The 27,481-nt window shown below is 45.1% G+C and overlaps 1 protein-coding gene across 5 annotated transcripts in view; it reads left to right on the top strand.

The window, feature by feature from the left end:
• Window positions 1-27,481, top strand: part of LOC147880635 (uncharacterized) — a 159,367-nt gene that overhangs the window by 43,276 nt on the left and 88,610 nt on the right. For all 5 annotated transcript variants that reach the window (XM_087370899.1, XM_087370895.1, XM_087370897.1 and 2 more), the window contains exons 3-9: window positions 14,635-14,731; window positions 25,058-25,166; window positions 25,283-25,321; window positions 25,625-25,708; window positions 25,809-25,870; window positions 26,039-26,141; window positions 26,244-26,420. In XM_087370899.1, the coding sequence (XP_087227025.1) occupies window positions 14,635-14,731; window positions 25,058-25,166; window positions 25,283-25,321; window positions 25,625-25,708; window positions 25,809-25,870; window positions 26,039-26,141; window positions 26,244-26,420 (671 nt within the window). The remainder of the gene's footprint in view (window positions 1-14,634; window positions 14,732-25,057; window positions 25,167-25,282; window positions 25,322-25,624; window positions 25,709-25,808; window positions 25,871-26,038; window positions 26,142-26,243; window positions 26,421-27,481) is intronic.

Genomic DNA, 27,481 nt, shown 5'->3' with positions numbered 1-27,481 from the left:
AGAGGTTGCATTTCAGCCTGTCAAGATTGCAGGATTCATGGAGTGAGTCAGGGATTTACAGTGGTATCTTGACCCTGATCCTATTTTCCTTGCGCTGCGGTCTTGGAGACTCTGGCTGTATGGTGGTTCCCCTATTAGGTTCTTGGAGTGGAAATTGATTGATGAGGGGCACCGAGAGAAGAGCTTTCTCTTCTTTCGCTACACACTTAGAAATGCCCGGAGATTTCAGCTCAGCAGTAGAGGTTGAAGGCCCTCTAGAGCGCCACATTGGGATAGCTTTCAGATTTTCGCAGTTGTGCGGAAGAACTTTTGGCGTAGGCTCTGGAAATTCCTCAGGAATAGAAAGATCACTCTTTTCTTTTGGCTTTCTATTCATGGTGGGATTGTAGTGAACGTGTGGAGATCCAGGTTCGGGGCTGACCCACTTGTCCTCGTTGTCACATGGTAGTTGAGTCAGTACAGCATTGCCTTTGGGAGTGCAGACAGGCGAGGACGATCTGGAAAGGTGTTGCTAGGATTTTCAGCATCTTTCATATAACACCTTTCTATATGACCTGGGGTTCAATGGCTTGGTTATCTCTTATTGTCCCACAGGTGTTTTTCGATAGACATGATCCAGATCCAGCTTTCAATGTACGGGGACATTCAGTGGAGTCTTGTTCCTTCTAGGATGTTCCCCTTACTCCTTTCAGAGCTGCTCATGCCTCAGTAGACACGTCTGGGTCCCATACACTCTGCAGGGCTGAGGTAATATGATCCCCAATCTGATCCCAAAAAGTAATAAAAAATAAGAGGGTAAGTCCATCTGAACCAGGACACTTGCCCTTGTGAAGGGAAGACCTGAACTCTACATTGGTGAAGGGTGCATCAAGTGAAACAGTCATATCCCCTGTCACCAATCCAGGTAAGTGTCGCCAAATAACCACTCTAGCATCATCTGTGTCATGAGTGTCTGAATCTGTTGTACGAATGGAGGCATACAAATTGGTGGCAACCTGCAAACGGCCTCTGGATGTGTTTAAAGAACTCCGCTTGAGTCAACAAGCTGTGAGACGCTCTCCCTACTATGTATGGAGCCAAGAGTAGAGAAGAACTGCTTGTTGACCCTACCTCCCTTATGTGTCCAAAATGACTCTCTGGTGTGAAAGGCATACTCTGCTCTCTGATCTAAAAGAGACTGCTACTGAGCCCTTGCTGTTGCAGCAAGGCACTCCTGAATCCAAGTATATGTAGGCCTCTTCTGCTCCTACCTCTGGAGGGCAGCCAATTGCTGACAGATACCTATCTCACGTGTGAGGATCTCACCCCTTATGATACGAGCAACTGAAAGATAAAAGTCACTGATATCAGAGAGGGCTGCGGCTATGTCTGAAGGAGAAAGCGGCCCATCCTGCAAATGAGATACCCAGGTCCTCAACACTGTCTCTGTAAGGCCCTCCTCTGCATAGAAAGAATCTGGAATCCTGACATTGGTAGAGCGGCGCCTCACATGGGGATCTGAGACCATCAAAACCACGGGAAATTATCCAAAGTGGACACCCTAGCTGCAATGTAAAACAGTACCACCTCTGTCAAGAGCCCAATCATCCACATAAAATCTGTCAATCCGTGCATGTATAGGTATCTGCAATCTCATGTTTGACCAAGAAAACATGAGAGAATGTGGCTGAGTGCGAAAAGCATCATCATTCCAAGCATCCTTGCTGCTGTACTGAAAAAGAAAGGCATCCCACACTGCTCTCTCTAGGGAGTGAAGGCCACCTTCCCTACCATTTCTTTTGTCTGAGGGCATTTCAACCATGTTAAAATCGCCCCCTATAATCCAAGCATCTGCAATATGTGACCAAGAGAGCAACATTTGAGCTTGCTCTCGCGGTTTTCATTCATACTTAATGAAATAATTTTCTTGAAAAAAAAAAAAACTCTAGGAGCAAAGGAGCAGTGGTTTTGATACCACATGAATGAACATGTGGCAAGCTATCTCTAGGAAAGGAAAGGAAAGGAAAGATTACAAGCATAATGGAAATGAACTCAAATGGAAGTAGGCAATAGGAATGAACCAAAATACTCACATGTAGATAGCTTGATGTTGACTGATATGACAAGACTAGACAAGTACAATGCCTTTATAGAATAGGCACACATTTTCTAGGTGTCATATGTATATGGGATAAGTCCCGTAGTGACATGTGGCACACTAGGATATAAAGTAGTCTAGTACTAATGTAGAACTCAATAAAACACTCTAGAAAGAATCACTTTGACTTCATGTTCTAACAATTTGCACTTCACATAGGGGCAATAAGCACTTACTTGGTCTCCACCGATGCCTTCTACCCCACTCCCTACCTCGCCCTCTACCCCACCCTCTACCCCCCTTCCCTTTGCCTCTACCCCGCCCTTTACCCCGCTCCCTTCCCTACGCCTCAGCCCCCCCTCTTCCCTGCTCCCTACCCCCCTGTCTCTTCCTCCCTCTCCTCTATCTGCTCTCCTCGACCCCCCTCTCTTCTACCCCGCTCCCTATCCCCTGCCTCAGCCCTCTCCTCTCCCCCGCTTCCTACTCTCCGCCTCAGCCCTCTCTTCTACCTCCCTCTCCTCTCCCCCACTCCCCCCCGCCTCAGCCCTCTCCTCTACCCCCTTCCTCTTCCCATCCCCTTCTTTGCTTTCTATCTCCCCCCTCTTTCCTTCTCCCGCAGCGCTTTTTGGAGCGGACGGAGCCTCAAAAGTGTTTGAATCGGCCTCCTCACCTCGATTGGCGATGGATATTCTATCAGCCAATCCTATTCCACCTCCACCGGCCGCGAAAACTATTACATTTTCTGAAGACGAGTTGCAGCAGCTTAAGGAGGACGTAGAGATTGAATGCTCTACCACGTTGATTGCACGCATCTTTGGGTCTCACCATCCCAGATCCCAAGCCAGAGACTGGATGCTTGTGGCTCTTTCACCAGACCTCACTCCACGACTTTTAGATGTTTGTCTTCTGGGATGAGGTTTTTTCCAGATTGTCTTTGACACTCCAGAGGCTGCGAGCACCATGCTCAAAGCTGAGTTTTACACCTGGGACACAGGAAGATTTTCTTTGACGCCTTCAATATTGGTTTCGACCCAGTGGAGGCAGACAAGGAAAATTTTCCGCTCTTCATCAAATTTCCCGGGCTTCCCCAGGTTTACCATCGACTTCTTTCTGTTATTGGGGAGCATTTTGGCGTGGTTGCTGAGATCCCACCCCTCCCAAGGTTGCCATTGACTGCAGCAGAGGCAACCAAGGCTGATGGTGGGTTACCTAGAGTTAGGGTCCTCCGTAAGAATCCTAACCTCACGATGGACCATGTTATGCTTCAGCGCCCGGATGGTTCTTTTTTTCGCTAGAGAGTAGAGATTGCAGGCAGACAGGACTTGTGCAGGATATGCAGGACCATTGGACACTTTGCCAGGGATTCCCCAGGAAGAAGAAAAAGCTTAAGAAGCCTTCTGGGTACAGCAACCGCCCCACGGCCTTGACCAGGGGGTGGTACAGGTTCAGCACTCGCTCCCTCGACAAAGGGGTGGTACAGGTCCAGCATCTGCTCCTTGCCCTCGACAGGGTGGTCCTCCTCAGACAAAAAAGGGGGTAGAGAAGGAGGACTTCACTCTTTGGAGACTCAGGTTCGTGTGGAATAAAAGTCAAATCTGTAACTTCTATTATCTCGTGAGGAGAAACAAGTTGATCATCCGCACCCAAGACTTCTTTCAGTCTACTGACATGAAAGACTGGATGTACTTTAACATTAGGAGGCAATTTTAGTCGATATGCAACTGGTCCAATTCTTTTAATGACCTTGAACGGACCACAGTATCTGGGGGATAATTTCGGAACCAAACCAGTACTTAGGCTCTTGGATTCCTTGGGAATTCACAAATATAACATCGTTCCTTCAGAGAACTCTCTAGGTGAACGATGTCTATTAGCATAAAATCTGTCCCGATCTTGGGCACTTCTAATAGACTCCTTGGCAAACTGCAACATTTCCTGCATGTCTTGCAAGAAGTTCTTTGCAGCATCATTTTGAATCCCTTTTAACCCAACCATAACTGGTGACTTAGGTTGAAACCCATACATAAGCATAAAAGGACTGTAACCATAACTCGAATGCTTTGCACTGTTATAAGCAAATTCTATCATAGGTAGATAATCTTTCCATGAAGATTGTCTCTTAGATACATATGCCCGAAGCATATCTTCAACCAATTGGTTAACCTTCTTTGTACTGCCATCGGATTGTGCATGATCTGAGGAACTCATACTTAGAGTAGTTTCTAACTTCTCAAAAACAAGTGTCCAAAAGTTACTTGTAAACTTTGAGTCCCTGTCACTGACTATGTCAGAGGGTAAACCATACAGCTTAAACAAGTGGTCCACAAACTCGTGAGCCAGCTGAACAGCTGAAATAGTTGTTCTAGTAGGTAAGAATCTAGCTATTTTTGTCAGACGGTCGACTATGACCCAAATGGAGTCATGACCCTTGCGCGTTCGAGGCAAACTAGTAATAAAATCCATGGAAATAATTTCCTATTTATTACGTGGAATCTGTAATGGCTGTAATAAACCCGCGCTTCTAAGGCGTTCTACCTTAGTAACCTGACAAACCCGGCAACCTACTACATAGTTTTCAATAAATGCACGCATCTTAGGCCAATAAAAGGTATGCTTCACAAGAGACAGAGTCCGATGTATACCCGGATGTCCAGCATTAGGAGCATCATGACACTCCTAGAGAATCTTGGATCTAAGTTCCAGAACATCTGGCACACAAATCTTTCCATTCCGGAACAGTAAGCCGTTCCTAATCATTCACTGACCTCCCGCCGCCTGTACCGTAGGTGGCACAATCCCTGAGTCCTGGTCAACCATGGAGCTCCCATCCTGGACTCTCTGCCAATAAGAACTGAAATGACTATCAGTTGCGTAAAGCCCTCTCAAGGATTGAAATAGGTCTGAGGATATTTCCGTAAATGACATAGCATTTACAAACTTGACTCGACTTAAGACATCCGCCACACTATTCAACGAACCCTTTCGATAACGTATTTCAAAATCAAAAACTTGCATTAATTCTGCCTATCTAGCTTTCGGTCCCCTCAATTCAGATCCATCACACACATACTTAATTGACTGATGATCAGTCAATACAAGAAACTTCGAACCATACAAGTAGTGTCTCCAAACCTTAAGGGCATACACTACAGCATAGAGTTCCTTTTCTAGTGTGGGTCAACGATATTGGGTGTCGTCTAGCTTCTTACTCTCGAAAGCTACAGGTCTGCCCTCTTGGAATAGAGCTGCCTCAATCGCAAAATCACTCGCATCGGCCTCTAAAACATAAGGCCGGGTAGGATCGGGTAATGCAAGAACGGGTGCTTCCTTGATAGAAAACTTCAAGGTTTCAAAAGCCTTGTTCAATGCATCATTCCAAGAGATCGGCTGGGTAGACCTGCGTCCGCGACCTTTCAATATGTTTGTCAGGGGTGCCGTGATATGTGAATAATCACGCACAGGCTTCCGTAGAAATACCGTAAATCCTAGGAAAGAACGAAGTTGTTTCACAGTCTGAGGGATAGGCCATTCTAAAACCTTCTGGATACGATCCAGATCAATGCTAATACCTTCAGAAGAAATCTTGTGTCCTAAGTAAATGATCTCCTTCATAAAGAAGTCACATTTACTCATCTTGACATAGAGCTTATGCTGTCTTAGAATAACTAAGACAATCCGGAGGTGTCCTATGTGATCCTCAAGCGTTCGGCTATATACCAAGATGTCATCTAAGAACACTACAACGAATTTGCCCAGAAAATCTCGGAACAAATCGTTCATAATTTGCTGGAAGGTGGCAGGAGCATTGGTCAAACCAAAAGGTAATACAAGAAACTCGTAGTGGCCATACCTAGTTCGAAATGCGGTTCTATCTATGTGTTTAGCATAGATACGGATTTGGTGATAACCCGTACGCAAATCAATCTTAGTGAAATACTTTGCTCCGGCCAAACGGTCTATTAAATCATCGGAACGAGGTAGAGGGTATCGATTCTTAATTGTCACTTTATTCAATCGTTTATAATCTATACACATTCTCCATGTAGAATCTTTCTTCTTCCTTGAGAGGACAGGTGCACCCCAAGGTGATTTACTTGGGCGTATATAGCCCATATTCAGGTAATCCTGTAGCTATGAAGCTAACTCATCTTCCTCAAGCTGGCTCATCCTATAAGGTGGTACACTAATAGGTTGAGCCCCAGGTACTAAGTCTATGCGATGATCTACTGCCCGTTCTGGAGGTAAATTTTCCGGCAGTTGAGCAGGGAATACATCCTTGAAACCATCTAACAACATTCTCAATTCACGGTGTTCAAACACACTTAAATCATTCTTGTTATTTACAGAGACAACAAATGAAGAAAGTGGAATCAAAACACACTGATAGACATCATAATGAGAAGTGTTTAATATATTCCGAAGCTGCATCGCAGATACAATAGGTCCCTGAGAAGAGGAAATATTATCACACTGAATACAAAATTGGGTGTCCTTATCAAAAAAAGAAAGGGTATGTTCCTTCCATCCAATCCGAATATTGTGGGTTTTAAACCACTCTATTCCGATTAACAAGTCCACATGCTCCAACTGCATAACATAGCACGTAAGAGCCCCTGTGTATTCTTGAATCCGGATAGGAAGCACTTCAATCTTGCGATCCCAAAACTGCTTCCCAACTGGAAGTACAACTGGAAGCTGCACCTCATAGGTGTGATCGCTAGGTATCGTGGACAGCCCCATCTTCTGCACAAATTTGTAATTAACAAAGTTGTGAGAGCTGCCCGGGTCAAAGAGAATGTGAACTCTTTGGTTCCTAACTTCTCCATAAACTCGGAAAAGATCATGGGAACCAAATAACGAAGTATTAAAAGTACAATTACAAGAAAGTGGGCAGGTAATGACATTTACAGAAATACTTGTCATCGAAACTTGGTTCGCTCCCTTGGCTTTGGTACCCGGACCCGTCTGGAGCTTCGGTCCCAGCGCTTGCTTTTGATTCTTGCGCTTTGGACAATCATTCTTAGTGTGGCCCCGCTTCTCGCAGAAGAAGCAACGTCCTTCCTTCTTTAGCTTCAAGGTACGAAGGAAACGGGCACGACCATTCTTCGCCTGAGTCAAGTGTTTCTTGGAGGCGTTGTCTATAGACTTCGTCTCCCCGGTACCAGTGGTAGACTGGAAGAACTTCCGTTTGTTCTTCCCACTCGTGTCGGAAACTGTGGTTCCCTTTGCACTGGCCATGGTATCATCATAAATACGCGCGTAATTCATGGCAACTGACACGTCCCAGCACTCCTGAAACCTCTCATCTGCAAGCAAACGCAAGAACACACACAACGTGAGAAAACTGAGCAGGCTGCTCACCACCCAACCATGACATCTACGGGATGTGATCCCGAATCAGGAGATGTCCCCTCCGAGCCACGAGCTGAGCTACTGGCACGAACTCCCAACCAGTTCCAAACCAGCCTGGTGTCCCATACCACCAGGTGGCGCTGTGAAGCCTGGGATCTGCTACTGGGCCTTGGGCTACGCTAAGATGCAGGTGCGCGTCCGTGACTCAATCCAGGATCAGGCCTAGCACCTGGGAACGAAACTTGCTCCCATCGGCTCTCTGAGAACTGAACCCCTGGGCCCCTTTTATAGACTCGGGCCCCAAGCGCCAAAAATAGCGAAGACCCCTAATGGGTTCGTACCCTTGCCACTCAACCCGAGAATCAAGCTTGCCTAGCTCTAAGCCTCCCCAGGCTACCTGAGCTAGCCTTGTGTACCTAGTACACGTCAGATACCAATCCGTGCACATGACAACAGAGTTCAAGACTGCACTTTCAGCCCTTCACAAGGGCAAGTGCCCAGGTTCGGATGGCCTCACCCTTTCTTTCTTCATTGCATTTTGGGATGTGATTGGAGACTTTATTACATCAGCCCTGTAGTGCATTTGGGACTTTGGCGAGATGCCCGAGTTGCTTACAGAGGGTCTCATCCATCTTATCCCGAAAGGAGGTTGCAGAAATTTAGTGTCCTAGTGGAGGCCTATCATACTTTTGGGGGCATGTTACAAGATTCTGGCCAAGGCAATCAGCCTCCGATTGCAGCCCCTTCTCCCAGATCTTATTCATGACACTCAGACGGGATTTGTGCATGGCATAAGCATTTTTTATAACATTTTCTCCTTTTGGGAAGCTTCAAAATGGGCCATGTAGAGCGGCCAGAATCTGTCAATCCGAGCATGGATAGGCATCTGCACCCTATGGTTCGACCAAGAAAACAAAAGTGATTGAGACTAAATAAGAAATGCATCATCTGACCAAACATCTCTGCCACTGAACCTGAACAAGAAGGCATCCCAGGCTGCTCTCTCAAGGGAGTGGATGCCACCTTCTCTGCCCCCTTTCTTATCAGAAGGTGCCTCAACCATGTTGAAGTCACCTCCAATAATCCACGAGTCCGCAATGTCAGCCCACAAGAGCAACTCTTTCCAAAATAAAACACGGTCCCCTCTGTTGTTCGGAGCATAGAGGTTGAGGAAACCAACCTTACGTCCGTCAATCAGAAGTAAAACCCACTGGCCCCTGGAGGGGGTTATGGTACCGTGTCCAATGACTAGAGGGAGAATAGAATCTGAAACTGAAATGCATGTACCTCCTCTGGTTCCCAAGGCAGGAAGCCAAAAAGTCCGGCCTGAGACCAGCTTACCTGACTTGGGGGGGGAGCCCGTGTCTGAGGCCGTATCTATGGAGCGGTAGGTCATGCTCCTGCTCTTTGTCGTAAGCTAGTACAAGCTGGTTGCTTTCTGAGCCTCTTTTTCTTCTTTGGGCAATCTTTGGCGAAGTGTCCCGAGGATTTGCAAATCTTGCACTGGTCCTGCCGACCTGCAACCTCAAATCTCTGGCGGAAGAAAGACCCATCGGGTCGCTGTAGCATGATGTGGTCATCTGAAATGTTGGGGTCCTGGACAATGACCCTAACCCTGGGTACCCCATCCATCCTGACCGCGTCAGCAGCCGAAGAGGGCTCGCCAGGGAGAGGGGGGATCTCTGCTACCACACCAAACCTCTCGCCAATAACTGAAAGAAGCCGGTGATAAACTGAGGGAAGACGAGGGAACCTGATGAAAATAGAAACTCCCTGCTTGTCCTCTTCGACTGGGTCAAATCCCAGTTGAAAAGGAAACAAAAAATTCCTCCTGTAGCCTAGAAGTAGAAACCCGGCCTGTAGCAGGTCTCTCGTGACATCCGGGGAATCTAGGCACACCTGAAAGAAACCCCGTTCCAACTAACGAACATCCTTGAGGTGGGGGGCGAGGTCCTGAGGAAGAGCCGCCAACATCCAATCTCTAGCTTGTGACCTGGAGGGGTGTGAGCCATGAATGCGTGCGAAGAGAGTCGTGGAACACTCATGCTCCAAATCCTTTTGCAACTGTTGTAGCTCGTCTTTTGAAAAAGTGACAGTTTTCGCGGCCGGTGTGAGCGGAGACGGATTGACTGAATGGGAACCCATTCGTCAATTGAGGTGTGTTGGCGGATTCAAACACAAAAAATAAAAAACTCTGTCCGCTTTCCTGAAACCCAGGAGACCCCTATAAGAGAATAGGTGTACTCCAGATGAAGGAGTGGGTGAAGGAAAAAGGGAGAGAGAAGAAGAAGCCAAGGAGGAGTCAGCAAGGGGGCAGCAAGGAGGAGGAGGGGAGAGGAGGGGAGGATAGAGGAGAGGAGTGGAGGAGAGGGGGAGGAGAGGGGTAGAGGAGAGGGGAAGGAGGAGAGGAGGAGAGGAGGAGAGGAAGAGAGGAGAGGGGAGGAGAGGGGGCCTGGAGAGGGGGGGGGAGCAAGGAAGAGCAGGGGGGAGAGGAGGGGACGGGGGGGGACGTGCAGGCAGCAGCACAGGGGAGAAGGCTGCAGCGGGGGGGGAGCAGACTGTAGCACAGGGGGGGAGGCTGCAGCAGGTAGGAGGGAGGGGCAGCGCGCAGGGGAGAGGGAAGCGTGGGGGAAAGGAGGGGGCAGCGAGGAGGGAAGGGAGGGGGCAGGGAGGAGGGAGCAGGAGGAGCAGCATTTTGTCCATCTCAGAGCCTCATCTGAGAGGACGGTCTCACAGTATCAGGATCCCCGACGCCTTATACACAGATGAGACTCTCACAGAGGCAGTGTTGGAGATCTGGGTTTCTCATATGCAGGGGGGGTGGCCGCTCCTTCACTTGTGGCCACAGCACTTGCCAGTATTAGCGACTTTTATCACTCCGTTGCTAGTGCTCGGCGAGGTGAGGTACTCAGGCGAGAGATCGGTATCCGCCGGCAGTTGGCAGCTTTGCAAAGGGAGGAGCAGAAATGACCATCAGATGCTTGGATACAGGAGCGCCTTGCTGTGGCAAGGGCTCACTTGCAGACCTTGCTTGATCAGATGCTTGATCAGAGAGCAGAGTATGCCTTCCATGCACAGGAGTCCTTTTGGATACAGATGGGAGGGAGAGTCAATAAACACTTTTTCTCTACACTTGGTCCCAGACATAGTAGAGAGTGTCAGGAAGCTTATTGACTCTGACGGCGTTTTGCAGTCCCATCCGGACCGTCATGCACTTAGCGACAGCTTTCTATGCCTCCCTTCTTTCCGCAGATCCGAACTCACAGGCCAGAGAGGTGGTTAGAGATGAAGTTTGGCAGAGTTTACCTGTGTTGGTCACCCCAGAGATGTTATGCTCACTTGATGCACGCTTTACCAAGATAGAATTCAAGACTGCTCTCTCTGCCCTTTATAAGGGCAAATGCGCTGGTTCCGATGGTCTTACTCCTCCTTTTTTTATAGCCTTTTGGGATATGATAGGTGATCATATTACTTCAGCCCTGCAAGGCATTTGGGACTCGGGTGAGATGCCTGACTCACTGACCGAGGGACTCATTCACCTGATCCTGAAAGGTGGCAACAGGAATTTTGTATCCCATTGGAGACCCATCACTCTTTTGGGCACTCTTTACAAAATCCTTGCCAAGGCGATCAGCATCCGATTACAGGCCCTTCTTCCAGACCTCATCTATGATACTCAGACAGGCTTTGTGCATGGCAGGAGCATTTTTTATAATATCTTTTCCTTTTGGGAAGCCACAGAGTGGGCTATGCAGAGTGGGCAGAGGCTAGTAGTTCTACTCCTGGACTTCGAGAAAGCCTATGACAGAGTAGATTGGGGTTTTCTTGAGGGCACTCTTCTACGGTTTGGGATTTCAGATGCTTGGATTAGAGGGGTGGCCTCCCTTTACAGATCAGCCCACAGCCAGGTTTTGATTGGAGGGGTAAGAGGTGACAGGTTTCAGATTCCCAGATTTGTTCGTCAGGGATACCCTTTAGCCCCCTTCCTCTTTCTTTTTGTGGCAGAAGCTATGAGTATCTTCCTTAGATCTCAGGCTGAGCTTTTTGGGCTGAGATTGCCCTTGAGACAGGAGCAAGAGCTTCTTGACTGTGAGTTGGATGATGACACTGCTATTTTTATTGAGGCCTCTTCGCAGTCACTTGATTCTTTCCGGACAGCCTTGGATATTTTTTGCTCAGCTCCAGGGGCACACATTAACTGGATAAATCCTTTGGCTTTTGGATTAGTGATGAGGACACTCCAGGCTGGGGAGTTGACATTGGCTTTTCATGGATTCAAAGGGGTGTTCCTATCAGGTATTTGGGATGCCAGGTAGGATTGGACATCTCTCCAGCACAACAATTTGCCCTAGTACTAGAAAGTATAAGGAAAAAGCTCCTTTTCTGGAGCTCTGCCAAACTCGACCTTGCATCTAAAGTTGTGGTAGTGAACCAGGTTCTCTTGGCCACCTCCTGGTTTGTGTGTTCTTGCTGGTGCCGGTCTAGGGTTTGCATCACTTAGCTCATCAGACTAGTCATGAATTTTTTATGGAGTGGACTTGATGGCTTAGCAGATGTTGCAGCAAGGGTGGCCTGGGAGACCATTATTCTCCCTACATGTGAAGGGGGCCTTAATGTCATTGACCCGGACTTGCAGTGCAGGGCATTGCTTTGTAAGGTGGTGGTGAGGGGACTCATGCTTGGGCAGGAACCTTGGAAGGATTTCTTTTTTGGACGCATTTAGGCTTGCACACCAACCTTGGGAGATGATTGGGTGGACAGCCGTCGCTGGATTTTCACTTCCGCCCCTCTCAGATCTCTTGCCTCTCCTCTCATGACTGCCATCCTGAAAGCTTGGGGGAGCTTCAGGAACACTCTTCGAAGGATTCCACCTTCTACCATCGAAGAGATTGATAGGCAGCCGATCATTTGGAATGATAGTATTCTTGACGAGCATGCCAGACCACTGGGCACTTCCCATTACATGCAGTGGTCTAAATGGGAGAGAGGCCCCGCCTACACAGTAGGCACTTGGAAAGCTTTTATCAGGCTACCTAAGGTTCAGAGACTGCAGTCCGTGAGTCACCTCAGAGGGGTAGCACGCAGGATTCAGCAGATAGGTCAGCCATCCGGGTGGAATGGACAGTTGAGTCTCCTATTACTTCCACCACTTGGATGGGGGCTTTTTCGAGGACATCAGTTCCTTTACAGGTGATCGCTCTCCGAGGTCTCGGGGAAGATGCACTGGTCTTTGACGTTGGGGATGGAGGTTTACTCTCTACATCCAAGGATGGCATTCTTCTTGAGGTTTCCTTTCAGCCTGTCAGGATTGCTGGTTTTGTGGACCATGGAGCGGGCTTGTAGTGGTACTTAGACCCCGATCCTTTGCTCTTGGCCTTGGGATTCTGAAGGTTGTGGTTATATGGAGGTGCACCTATCAGGTGCTTGCAGTGGGACCCAGGAGAGTGGGAGTGGATAGATCATGGGCACCGAGAGAGGGGAATTCTCTTCTTTCGTTTCACGATTGGTAATGCCAGGAGATTTCAGCTGAACAGTAGGGGTTGGATTCCCTCCAGAGCCCCCCATTGGGAAAGCTTCTTCATCACCGCAGATTTGCGTAGAAATTTCTGGAGGAGGCTCTGGAAATCCCTCAGAAATAGAAAGATCACTCTTTTCTTTTGGGTTTCTATTCATGGAGGGATTGCAGTGAACCTGTGGAGATCACGATTTGGGGCTGATCCCACTTGTCCTCGATGTCATTCTGCAGAGGAGTCAGTGCGACATTGCCTTTGGGACTGCAGTCAGGCGAGGACTGTTTGGAAAGGGGTGGCTCGGATACTCAGCATCTTTCATACTTCCCCTTTCTTCATGACTTGGGGCTCTCGGTCGCATGGTTATCCCTTACCGGGCCCCAGGTGTTTTATGAGGGTGAGCCCTCTTCTTGGGCACTCTCGGTCTGCCGGCAGGTGATAGAGCCCTGCTCTCTTCAGGATGTACCACTTACTCCCTTCAGAGCTTCTCATGCTTCAGTGGACACCTCTTGGGAGATTTTGGCTAGCATTTCCTCTTGGCACATTTGGAGAGCCAGATGTACTGAGGCCTTGGATGGCACCCAGATACACCCATCACAGGTGTTCACGGGTATTTGGACTGACACGGTTCACACTTTGATAGCCATATGGGCTAACATGCAGGGCCCTTCACGGGCAGCCTCTTCTAGAAGGACTATAATTCTTCGAGTTTGGAGGGGTTCTCCCTTTTTCTCGGAGGTTTCTACCGGATTGAGATGGCACTATCAGCCTCAATCCTTTCTTTTTGGCTCTTGAGCTTTTCGTGCATTGCATGATGTATCCCGTATGGAGCTTGCTCTAACGGTTTTTCTTTAATACTTAATAGAAGTCTCTTTTTGCAAAAAAATAAAATAAAATTTAAATGAGGCACTGAAAAATAACTTTTGAAATAAACAATAAAAGGAATTTGTAAAATAGGACGCATATTTAGACATTGATTTTAATGTTAGTTTTGGTGGATTTATATTAACACTTTTAATAACCTTTTTTTCCAAAATTTTCAAAATGAAAAGAAGCATTTAACCTTGAAAATGTCAAAAAATATGGCATCCTCAATCCTTCCCCTAAAAGTTTATCTACCCTAAGGTGTCGAGCCCCTGAGGTCTCCTCATTTGGGAGTTCACAGGTGGGGCGTTGACTGTATTTCTTCAAAACAAAATGGATAGTGAGAAGACAACTATGATATAGACTTCAAAGCAAACATGCTTCTTTTCGGAGAATGCTTCATGGGCATTCTTATTGGCAGTATTTGCTTGCTGAAAGATAAGTTGTAGCTTCACTTCAAGCATCTCCAAATAACACATCCATCATCATTTCTTCAGATCTAGCATCTATGTTGTGATGATCCTATCTATTTCCTGCTGGCACCTGTGATCATAATGTTCTATTTCATGTTTTCTATGAAATTTTCTTATATAATAAAAATACCTTGGTCAAAGTTTTTTTCATGTCCTCATCAAATCCTTTCTGGCGTTCTACTATGAGACTATTTTATACTGAAGCATTCTCCTACAAGCTGAATGAGCATTTTTCATCTAGCTATTGTACTTAAAGGGAGAAAGATAACTTAAGGACACTCTATGTCATAATTTCATTGTATTATAAATATAAAAGAACAATTGTAGTAATGCATTGATATTACTGTGTGCGATGCAGAGCGTGATGAACTTCAGCTTGACATTGAACAACTATGCTTGAAACAATCTGGAGTTTCAGGAAGTGTTGATATTTTTAATCGGATTCAGGCACGAAAGTAAGTTCCTTTCTGGCTAATTTCTCCGCAATGCACTGTGACAAATGATTAGGATGCATTTGTTCCCTCTTTCTTGGCATCACCAAGTTGCAGCTTGCAATCATGTAGACTCCTCGAGCTCTATTGCTTTCATTCATCTAGTTTGCAGTTATCAGCATGCAGGTAATGAATCAAGGCGCATAATGATCTTTCCCTTCATTTGGTATCATAATGAAGCCTCATCTTCCTTTTTCCTTTGTTTTGCCACGCAACATCTCCTCAGCCACAAGACTTAGTTTGGCTTGCTTGGAACCATTCTTTTGTGAACTCACTTTTGTAAAGTCTACAGAATCGAGTTGTCTTCAATGAGACTACAAATAACATGGGCATTTTCCGATGCTCTTTTTTTTGGAAAAATGATTGGCGTTGGAATAAGCATTGATAAAATGATCTACATGTATTGATCTCTTAAGCCTTGGGTCCAATAGACGCTATTTGGTTTCTAGAGGATGCTAATATAATCATAGTAGTCATCATCTTTTGGCAAGGCCTGGTTGAGGAATGCTTCAATTGGAATTAGCGGAGTAGTGATGAGAGGCGTGAGGCAAGCTCACCTCTCCAAATGGACCAATGCAAGACTCATGTACGTAGGATGACTAGATCTTGTTTTTGAACTTGGTATTTCAAAATGGTGTTTTTTTTGTCTCTTGGTCGCAATTGCACACACATGGAAATGTAGGCAGAAGAGAGAAAGAAAGAAATTTTATTAAAGTCTTCGGAAGACCGATGGGTCTATGAGACTGTGAAAAACCTGAGACAATGAGCTGTGGTAGTGGAGCTACTAAACGAGCATCCACACCAATGCAGAATGCAAAAAAAAGCAAAATGACAATACTAATTCCTTAGTACAACATAGTCATATCTCGACTATATATATCAATCTCAGCATCATCGTCGACATCATCATAACCATCATCATCATTAGCAGCAGCAGCAGGACATCAGGATGGATGAGGCTGTGGAAGTGGAGGCATGAGGTCAGCAATAGAGCATTGTTGCCCCCCCAAGGGTGCAGTCCTAGTACGTCTCCTGGTCGTAGATCTACGTCTAACCAAGGCCACTGTGGCCCCTGTCGGTCGGGCTCCGACCCTAAACAAGGAGGGGATGTCCCCAAGTATGATCCGTGAGTCAACCCTCTGTCTGAGTTGTTAGGTCACAGGCTCCGGGTCACGGTCATGTCGAGGTCTCGCCTTGTGGGGGTCTATGTGATCTGGCTAAAAGAACTCCGTGATAGAGCTCTGAGAGGTATCAGTTGAGGAAGAAGTCTGCTCCTGTCTCCGTGCTCGGAGTATCCTATCGCGGTGTCTGAGCATCTCATGAATGAAACTAGCCAAACATCGTTGGTCTGGGTAGGAGAGGAAATAGGTCAAAACCCCATAACTATTTCTGAAGAGGCAGTAGAAACGCCCTCGGATCTCATAGTAAACAGAACACCTGAAGATGAAATGCCCTCTGTCTCAACCTCCTGCATGTCACATAGTGTGCATATGCGCCTCTCCCTGGGTAACCGCTCTACTCTGCCGCTCTCGATACAAAGTCTGTGTGAAGAGACTCGGAACTGCGTAAGGGAGATCCTCAGCGAGTGGGTTAGGTGAATCTGCGTGTATCCTGGTGGATCAATGAAACCCTCCGCTGTGATATGTAAGAAGTGATCTCTGTAGAAGCCCAACTTCACTGGAAGATCACTCGGGCCCAACCAAGTCCGGAATGTGTGTAGCTGTAGTAGATCCTCACGGGTAACCTAGTTGACCTCGTGTGATAGGAGGGGAGAGAAAGGGGCATCCATGTTGTACTAGAAAGGAGATAGTCTATCCATGTGGAGCCCTAGTCTTGCAAACCATCTCTCTGTGCGTGCATACCAGCACCTCTGGTCTCCCCCTACTGCAAGTGCCATAGAAGGACAGTGCTAGCCATGGGGGTGAGGTAGGACGATTGGCACATGCAATGGTTATGGCCCCTGGGTCTACATTATGATAGCTAGTAACAATTGATGGTATGAAACATAGTAGGCATAACTTGGGAATATAGACTCAAAATGGAATTAAAATGGATCTTTTGCAGTGGGTTCGGTGAGCCATACAAAATGACCAAGGACTAGCCCCAACAATAGTTTTATGGTCTTGTATAAAGGAAATTTTGTAGTGGGTTTGGTGATGACCAAGTACTTGGGAATTAAAGTGGAACTTTTGCAGTGGGTTTGGTGAGCTTTACAAAATGACCACGTACTATCCCCAACCAGTGATAGCTTATGTTCTTGTTTAAAGGCAGCGTTGGATTAGACTTCACTCATAGATCATGAATGAAGTTGGCGGCAAACATGAATATCACTTACACAATGGGTGTATCTCTACAGTCAAAGATCTTGTTCACACTGAAGTACAAACTGCTAAGAAGGAAGCGATTGTGGAAGTGGACAACAAAGCAAGTAAGTCTGATATCCAAGCAGAGATTAAAGAACACGAAGCTAGATGTGATAATGCGCTGAAGATGGGGGGTTCCCAGAAGATTGGTACAAAGAGGAGGACACATATAGTGAAATATTGACAAAGATCAAATCAAGCTTGCCCAACATTGAATGGGTGAATGATGATGAGCAGGCCAGCTTCTATTTTGCATTATAGAGGTCATGCAATCCTTACACTGAAGTCAGAAGATATGCGGATCAAGCTTCTTCGACAATCTTACAGGCTGAAGGGCACCAAAGTATGGATAGCAGAAGAGCTTACACAAACTCAACTCAAGATCAAGGCAACTGAATTAGCTAAAGTCAGGGCTGCCAGAAAAGATGAAAAATGGGCAGTTTACCATGAAGGCGTAGCACTAATCAGAGAGTTTAAATCAAAACCAAAAGACTCTCAGTCTTAAACTGATGTATGGCTGTTTACTCTTCCAGAATATCATGTAGGCACTCTAAATAATTAGGATTGCTTTTTGCACTCCTTGGGAGCTGCCATGTGCCCTCCCTAAAGCAGATGTACTAGAGGGTTTCTTGCGGTCCCATAGACCTTTTGGTCTCTAGTGGACGTTAATAGACTTTCTTTCTTTCTTTCTTTCTTTCTAGCTGAAGAATCAGGGCTACCAGAATGCCTCATCCATTTGTTGCTAGGCCATAGAAGAATTAGATGTCAATTGCGTAAGGACTTCCCTAGCTTTAGAAGAGGTGAGATCGTGCCAATGGAGCCATTAAGGTCCAAAAAGGCTCAGCCAAAAAATCATGCCAGTGATCAGCCCGATTGAAGTAGCCCATAACATGAAAAAGCTTTTGTAAAACAAAAGTCAACCAAATAGTTGACCACTAATAAGAGCAACCTTAGGAAGCTCAATGATAAGGCTAATAAAGATCTTGCCATGTGTCTTCAAATCTTAGGAAGAAATTCCAGGAGATTCCAGGTCAGTTGTAGGGGTTGGAGGCCCTCTAGAGCGCCTCATTGGGATACTTTTCAGATTTCTGCAGAGATGTAGAAAAACTTCTGGAGGAGACTTTGAAAGTCCCTTAGGAATAGGAAAATCACGTTATTCATCTGGTTGACTATTCATGGAGGGATTGCAGTGAACCTGTGGAGATCCAGGTTCGGGGCTGACCCTACATGTCCTCGATGCCACTCAGCAGTTGAGTCAGTGCAGCACTGCCTTTGGGAGTGCACTCAGGCGAGGACGGTTTGGAAGGGTGTTGCTAGGATACTTTGCACTTTTCATAGAGCACCCTTCTTCATGACTTGGGGATCAATTGCTTGGTTGTCACTCACTGGTCCACAGGCTTTCTTTGAGGGACATGACACGGACACAGCTTTCTTTGTTCGACGACATCTTGTGGAGTCATGCTCCCTCCGAGATGTTCCGTTTACTCCATTCAGAGCTCCCCACGCTTTTGTAGACACATCTTGGGAGATTCTGGCTAGTATCATAGCATGGCATGTTTGGAGAGCCAGATGTATAGAGGCTTTGGAGGATTCATAGGTTCACCCTTCTCAGACTATGGCCAGTATTAGGGTAGATACTATACACACTTTGATGGCCATTTGGGTGAACATACAGGGAACGTCAAGGACTGCTATTGCTAGGAGGGTTGCTTTTCTCAGAGTCTGGAAGGATTGTCCTTTCTTCTCTGACTCTCCTTCAAGGATGAGGTGGCATTTTCAGTCGCCACTCGGGATATTTGTTTGCTCATTCTGAGCTGTCTTTTTCTCATGCTTGACATGATGTACTCCCCCACTTGAGCTTTCTTTGCGGTTTTCCACTGATTTAGGACACCCCCTCTCCATTTCTATAAAAGAGGGACTTCCCTCTCAAATCAATCGAACACCCATTTCAATATCTTATGTGTTCTCACTCCTCTTGCCATTATGCATCTATTCTCCCTCAGTTTCCCACATGTGGTATCAGAGCTATGATCCTCCTTGAGATTTTAGACTCATAGGCTACCACATCATCATCTTCTCCATCCTCCACCTTCTTCCATATTTCAGCCTCTTTCTTTCCAAAATCTTGCAAGAGCTAGTTCTCCCTCGTCTCTTCGTGTTTTGACAAACCCTTTGAGCTGAAGATTTCTCACATCTGGGCGAACCTCCACCTCAAGGGATTTTTCAAAATTTCATTGTAGTCACCTGTGCCAACACTCTGACTGTCTGCCGAAGTTTTGAGCAATTCTGCCTGCTGGAGCCATATCTCAACAAATGCTTTGAGCACAAGGTGGGCGACACTATAAGAAATCTGATGATGAAATTTTAGCTTATTTGATGGCATATTCGAGGAGAAATTGAGGAGAAACTTGTCGTTTTTCCAGCTCTTCCCTCAGGCAACAGGTCGCGGCATTTCGCATTCCCTTGCTGGCGGACCTTCTCTGGTATGCAGGCTTCCATTTGCCTTTGAAATCCCTCTCAAAGCTTTTCTCTTCAGCTTCAATTGTACCCTCCAGTTTAAGATTGTTCGATTTGGGGGAAACAGTCAAAATCTGGTCAAAGTTTGACCATCCTAGAGGTTTGACCAGTCAAAAATTTTGTTCTATATCTGTTTTAGCTGGCTGCACTAAAAGATCTCTGTTTGACTAAGTATTGACTCCAAAATGGACTCCATAAGTGTCATGGTACTTGTCATTTATGGTGATGATGTTTACATTGTCCATGTTTGAGTGCCATTTGCAAAGGGATAGTCATCATTTTGGAGATTGGTGACTTGTGTTGAGAGATACTGGTTGTAAGAGTATAGACACTGCCCTTGAATAATATATCAAGTGGTAAGACCTACTCAATATCATGTCTTCACAAGGTAAAGGAGTAGGCCAAAAGTACTTACTTGTTCATAGTGACATATCCCTGACCTTGATGTCTAAAAAGATTGTAAGTGATGAGCTTGGATGTGATATGATCAAGATGATATGTTGTGGTACCAAGATAAAGCTTGGACATTTCAAGAAAATTATGGAGAACAAGAAGTTCACCATCATGAAAAAAATGAATGTACAATGGATAGTCCAATATGAAAAGGCCCGTGCTTAGTAACTCATACATTCATCACATTGATGGGTGTGAGACTTCACATGAAGTTTGAGTGCAACTTGAAAAGATATTTGGTGCACAAGTTTTACTCAAAAGTCTTCTAGATGAAGAGTATAGCAACACTTTTACATCCAACTTGGTGGATATTGAAGCTTCTCTTTTGGAAGAGGAGAGGAATGACTTCACAAAGAGAATAAAGCATATCATGTGAAGAAGAGCTACATCAACAACAAAGCAAATCTTGTTGAAGGAAGAACTTCATCAGCAAATGAAGAATCAAATTTTGTGGTAGATTGGGCTTTAGAGTCCAACATATTGAACTTTAGTCACCACTTGGTCATGTAGTCAATTTTTGAGGTTCTCTGCCTGGAGTAGTACTCCAAAAACAATGTTATGTGTTGTGTGTTTTGTAAATCACCTCTGGTTACCATATGATGTAGGCCATGTGATATGTGTTTGCCCCCATGGTACCTCTTGCAGACATGAGAAACTAGGTTCACACAAAGGCCTAAGATTAATCCTTGTACATGCAAGGGAGATAACCATTTGGGGGGTCCTATCCCATTTTTGTAAACCTTGACCCTTGGGCACCTTTTCTAGCATGAGATCCTAGCCATAGATTTATCCTTGACCACCATGAGATGGCTTGTGAAACGATGTGCCTAGATGAATCCTTGACATAGCAAGAGGAAAACCCTTGATGGGGGGTATGTTGGGACATTTGTGATCAAGGGCTTGCTAGGTGCATGTGTGCATCCACTAGCAGGTAGTGTAGCACACTTAGTGCTATGATGTGTCAAGACCATGACACAGGTGGTGATGTAGTACAAAGACCCCCACATGGGGAGGTGCCTATGATATAGGACTGATTGCCATTGATGTAGGAGAGGTGCTACTGATTTAGGACACCCTCTCTCCATTTCTATAAAAGAGGAACTTCCCTCTCAAATCAATAGAACACCCATTTCAATATCTTATGTGTTCTCACTCCTCTTGCCATAATGCATCTATTCTCCCCCACTTTCCCACAGGCTTTCGGGGAAAAAATCGTGACCTGATGTCCACAAACAACAGCAAGAGGAGCGACACATATTAGGATCAATTGTGACGACAGCTTCCAAACAAAGCTACAGTAGTAGTAGCAAATCATCAGTCTAATGAAGAGTGGTGTTCTTAATGTTGGGTGAAAGAGGGAGGAGACAACAGCAGTGCCAATGTAGATGTAGTATGGCGACGATTAAGAGCTGGGCATAGCATATCAGGGCTAAGGGTTCGTGTGGCTGCAACAATTAGTAGCGAATCTGAAGATGGCATCTTCAAGAGTAGTCATGACTAGCAAGAGGTAGCAGTGAGCCAGAGTGTATGCATGCTGTCATTCCTCAAGGGGTATCTCCACGCTTGAAGTATTCAGGCCATCGCATCCTTTGGAGTAGGTGGCAGCGTTTGAAGTGGCACACCAAATTGAAAAAATTGAACTGAACAATAATAATAGTCGAGGACCAGCACAAGCAGAAGATGGCAACGAAATCAGATTAGGGGCAGCAGGAAGAGGAAGACCACCCAAGATTTTCGAGAAGAGACTAGGCTAGGGAGGATCCACCCACATTGATACCATGTAAGAAAACATGGTGTGGGAGAGAGAGTGCCAAGGAGAATCACATGATGGGACACTTGAGTGAGGTACTAGTTGATATGATGGGTTGATAATCACCAATTACAATGGGGGGGCTCATTTATAGGTTGGGGGAGCCTTTTCTTCCACACATTGACACCCTCAAGTGAGGTCACACAAGACCATTTTGCATTAATGGAAGATGTTTAGATCAAATATTAATAAGTTTTCATTTGTCAATCCGCTAAAATCTACCGAAATCCAAGATAAGCTTATATGCCCATCCATATTGAGTAATACCTCACAAAACCAAAACTCCTAAAAATTAATGCTTCTAAGCTAAGACTTAGTCCACTTGGACAATTGGTCCACTTGCACAAGGTCTCTTCGGACTCTAGTGAGGGACACTCACTCTAGGACTCTCACACATAGGCTTTGATTTCCAATAGGCAGCGTGTAGACAAGGCCTTACTTGCGTCGAGCAAAAGGAGAGTAAGGATGTGACCTTGGAAGACTCTGGATCCAAACTTGATGAATGCTCTTTAAAAGCTAGGACTTGAGCTAGAAGTACATGTTCAGATATCCTCCAACATTGAGTTTCTTTCTACCCAGTTGGGCACTCCTAATTGACCCTCACGTAGATCCCCTCTCTATTCTCCTCGTGTGATGCTACTCCTCTCTTATGTTCGCATACTAGTTTTCTGTTGACAAGGGATAGGTGACCGATTGATTTGGCCAAAGTACCTCAATGGCAGGATCCTTGATTCCCAATTCCCTTCAGCTTTCACTTTCCCTACAAAGCAAGTTTTGGACTAAAAGCACTGCTCTACCATTTGTATCTTGCATACTTTGCATCAGCAAAATCCAAGAAAGTTCCTCACATCCTTAAGAGGGTCTAAGAGCAGTGCTTGACTACTTTAACAACTATACGAGGAGAAACATGACTATAGCAATGCCAAACTTGTAAGAGAGTTAGAGCATACAGAGACAAATAGTTTATGGGAAACCCCAGTTTACAAGGAGCTAGCTGAGACAAGGAAATGGAATCTTACTGTTATGGAAGGAGAGGAGTAAAAACCTGTCTACATTGATCATGAACCCACACAAGAAGAAGAAACTGAATTAAACGCATTACTGATGGAATGTAAGGATTGTATGCCTAGGTCCTGTAAGGAAATAATAGAGTATGCCATTTGGATTATGCAATGCCCCAACCACTTTCTAACAGGTCATGTTACATCACCTTCAAGCCATTTCTTAACGAATTTCTACAAGTCTTTCTAGACGACTTATGCATATAAGAAAAATGGGCCATCTGGCCAAGGCCTATCCTCGTTTTGCAGGTCAGCCTCCCTCTAGGCCCCATGTCCTTGCCATGTCCTTGCAAATTGTCCTTCTACCCTCCCAAGTCTCACAGCTGAGTTAGTCTCAAGCTTCCCCTCAATCCCCAACCTGAGGGGGCAGTTCAGTTGGAAGAGGAGTGGAAGAGCAATGTATGTGGCTAAGATTGATAGGACGAGGAATTAACCGAGAAAACAGACATTGGAGCATCTTGAGATACCCCCCTTTGATGATAAGTAGGTGGTTGAGGCCAATCTGGAGAGACTGGCCTCTTTGGACACAAAGGAGTTTTTCGATTCGCCTGCATGTGTTTGAGATTAGGATCTAGCTCAACTCCTAAAGGAGCAAGTAGAGCCGTCCTGTTAGAAAAAACAAGAACACTGCTCCTACTTCTGTCCTTGCACTCAGGTTGCATGCTCCTCAGTGACCTTTCAGTCACCATCTATAGTGAGAGTTCCTTAGACAGCACCTCCAGCAAACATGTGCTCTCCTACTGGCTGTAGATGTGCACCAAGTATTGCTCCAAAGTGGGTGAGGGGCTGCCTCCAATCTGAACTATTGACAACCTCCACAATGAGTCCTTTGTATAGGGCTCTATGCGCTTCTTTTATGGAGCTCTGCCAGATTGGATCTGCTTCCAAATTAATTTTGGTCAATCAGGTGCTTTTAACTACCACTGCTTGGTTACTGTGTTTCTTGTTGATACTACTCACAAGGCTGCATGCACAGCTCAAGTGGCCTATCAGAAATTCCTTTGGAGTGGGGTAGAAGGATTTGCAGACATTAGAGCCAAGCTGGCTTGGGAGACATTGTTCCTTCATACCTCGATGGTGGGCTGAATATTATAGATCCATATATTCAAAGATTTTATTTGCAAAGCTTGTTATTAGCGGACTTACGCTAGGATAGGAGCTGCGGAGGGGATTTTTGATGTGATGCGTTCGTTCTTATACTCCCTCTGCAGGTTGTGTTTGGCAAGATAATAACTGTATGTAGTGAGCGGGAGAAGGAATGCTCAGATTGATATAGCAATGGACTGCCGAAGATGATGGACAACCCAGACCTATCAGATGATGGGTGGCTTCTTTGCCATAGGCATTCCCCTCCAAGTGATTGGATTTTGTTCGATGGTGGAGGGGATACCCTTGCTGTTTCATTTTAGTTCGGAGAGATATGAGGATGATGATTTTATTTATGATGTAACACCTTGAGCTATAAGAGTATTGGGCCATGTTGAGCAACTGGTATATAGACCAGCATTGTGAGAATGTTCGTCTTGGTACTTGGAGACCCTGGCTGTATGGGGGTGTCCCTAAAAAGTACATGTAATGGGATCCTCATGAACGGGAGTGGATGTTTGCTCAGGTAATCATTCCAAAAGCATCCATTTTTTCAGTTTACAGCTAGCAACACCAGGAAATTTTGGATTCGGGCTAGAGGCTCGAGATCTTACATGGCAGAGTTTTCAGATCACCTTAGATTGCAGAGGGGCTTTTGGAGGATACTTTAGAGATCCCTCAAGAATAGAAACTATACTCTCTTCTTTTGGCTTTTTGTTTATGGAGGGATTGCAGTAAACAAAGCAAGGGAGACATGTGGAGCAAATCCTTTGCCCAGGATTTTTACATGCTATTGAGTTTATTCACCATTGCCTTTGGGAGTGTAGACAAGCCAGGAGTGAAGCAGGTCTCGTGCCCATAATGTATTAATGACCTTATCATAACACTGCCTGCATACAACAGATTAAGGACAGAGAAGGGTGATGATAAATATGTTTTTTCAATGAATATAACTAAGATGAACAGGGGGTTTCATTGAGAGTACCTTTAAAATTTTCAGGATCACTTGCCTGGAGCAGGAGCTGGAAACATGCAAGCAGAAGCTGGCTCTATTTACAAGGGAGAATCATAAGTTGCAAGAAGAATTATCAGAGGTTTACCATATAAAGGTGGAATTGGGCTGAAACAAGCAAAAAGTTCTAAAAGCCTTTGAATTTTAAGTATTTTTGTATTTTAAATTGATATCATAGACTCTCTGATACTGTCTCATCTTGGTTGCACACAGGGTCAGTTCGCAGATCTTTTGAAAGTAGAAACAGAAAAGGTAAAGTGTTGCTTTTAAAGATTGGTTCTTTTCTGTCCCCTTTTTTTGGTCTATTTGGTCTGCTTATCCTTAGGAAATGAACATATCTTGCAAGGTGTTGCTACACTCTGTAACGTACATATTTTGATGATGATGAGATTAACATGAACTCTTTTAAGATGATGGGATTAACATGAACTCTTTTAATTGATTAAATGATCATTACATAAGCTGCTTAGCTTCACCTTATGCATGAAATTTGGATTGGCTGTTTGGCACAGTTCTTCAAGCTGTTTTATCATTCTTCAGCTTCTTGCAATGCAGAACCATGAAGTGGAAAAAGAGGTTCATTTTTTCCAAAGGAAAATTGCATCTGCTCTTCAAGAGAGGGACCGTGCACTTTTGGAGGTCTGAGCAAATTGTTAATTGCATTGAGGCCTCTTTATTATCTCTGTGTTGTAGATTCTCACTGTACTTTTGGCTTCACTTGATTGCATTGGCATATCAGGTGGAAACTTCTCATGGGAAAGAGCAGGCTATGATAGTGAAGATGAACCAACTAAGAGACAGGTAGTTCAAGTATGTGTTCTTTATATCCCAAGGCGGACTCTAGTTTTTTAAGTCTCAAATGAGATAAGGCCTTTTCATGTTATTTCACTTTTTATTTTCTGATGGGTGCATAATTTTTAGGCTTACACTATGAAGCAGCTTTGAGACGCATCTTCTTTGTGGATGCAGGCTAGACCAGATCATGTCAGATTGCCTTGAGCAGAAAAGGCATTGTGACACCTTGCAAAAGAACCTGGAAAGAAGAAATGAAGAATGTGGAATCTTTCAAAAGGTGCTATGCAAATGCAAATCTTCTATTGATTTTTTTTCAAGATGAAGAAATTCATGTTCCTGATGTTGGAGCTGTAAGGAAATGCATCTTCATACTATGCAGGTGGTTGATTTGTTTTGGGAGATGCGTTGCAAGGGGCATGGTTTTGATAATGAAACATTGCCTATGGATAGAGCAGCAATTCTGATTGAAGAGTCAGGAAACTGCTGGATTCACAGAGGCACAAACAAAGACTTAGACGAGGCACACAGACAAGCAGAAAAGGTTGAAGCAACTCTGGTGGGTCTTCGTGATGACCCCAGAATGGTGTATTTATGTGTCTGATGATAATGTTCTCCATAATCACAACTCAGGGAATCAGCTAAAGTGCATTAATCAGTCTTCAAGTAGGCAGATTTAACACATGCAAGATCCATGTCTGTGACATATCTATCATTGTTTGCATATTGAAGCCATCCTGATGCCATTTTCCTAGAAGAATGACCTTCATGTATAAGTCCTTATTTACAACAGAATAGTGAGTAGATAACATGCTTGCATGAATATCTTGTAAGCATTATCGCCTAATGTGTGTGCTATTTGTAGTCTGGCAATAGATGCTCAACGCACGTGTATAATGACACTATTCATTTATAGGTGCTAAAGGATCGTAAATGTTGACAACCATGTATCCCAACCCCTATGTGACGAAGTGTTGTACAGACTCTTTAAGGTTGCCATGAGAACTATAGAGCTGCTATATGTAAAATAAATATTAAATGACAAGCTTATTTCCCTCCTTGAGTTATTGATGTTTCTATAATTGAAGTCGAATTCACCATTTCATGCAACTTAGTGTGCATCCATTAGTTCCATTGATGGTGTAACCAGCCACCCAATGTGAATCCGCCGACTACATGAGGAGATCACTTGCCACTGAATGGCGAGTCCACTTTAGTCAATTGCGTTGCAGATCATCCTAAAGTCGTATACTTCACCTCAAAGTCTTATCCAAGCATGCGCGTTCTTGTTGGAGTGGAACTGGCACACAGATAAAGATATGGAGGCACACATTGACCTGTTGAGGATGCGTCTTAGTAGTGGCCTTGGCTCAAGCTGATTCTTCAAATCATGCAGTGCACAATCTTTTCCACCAAGTTCCCATGATTCAATATTCATTCAAGAAAAGGTTTTTCAATGCCCGAGTCCACAAATCAGTTACGCTTAAAATGGATGGAGGAGTGACGCACAACACCACATGTTTTTCATCTGCCAATAGCAAACTGGATGAGCATAAGGTCCTTCCTAGGTGGGGGACAACACTTAGCATATCGGAGCAGTAGTGATCGACATACCGAAAT

The sequence above is a fragment of the Dipteris shenzhenensis genome, chromosome 32 (assembly GCF_047967505.1).
Source record: "Dipteris shenzhenensis isolate YYH24624 ecotype China chromosome 32, Dip_SZ_1.0, whole genome shotgun sequence".
NCBI classification, from domain to species: Eukaryota; Viridiplantae; Streptophyta; class Polypodiopsida; order Gleicheniales; family Dipteridaceae; genus Dipteris; species Dipteris shenzhenensis.
Note: the sequence above shows the minus strand (reverse complement) of the source record. Positions and strands in the feature narration are given on the sequence as shown.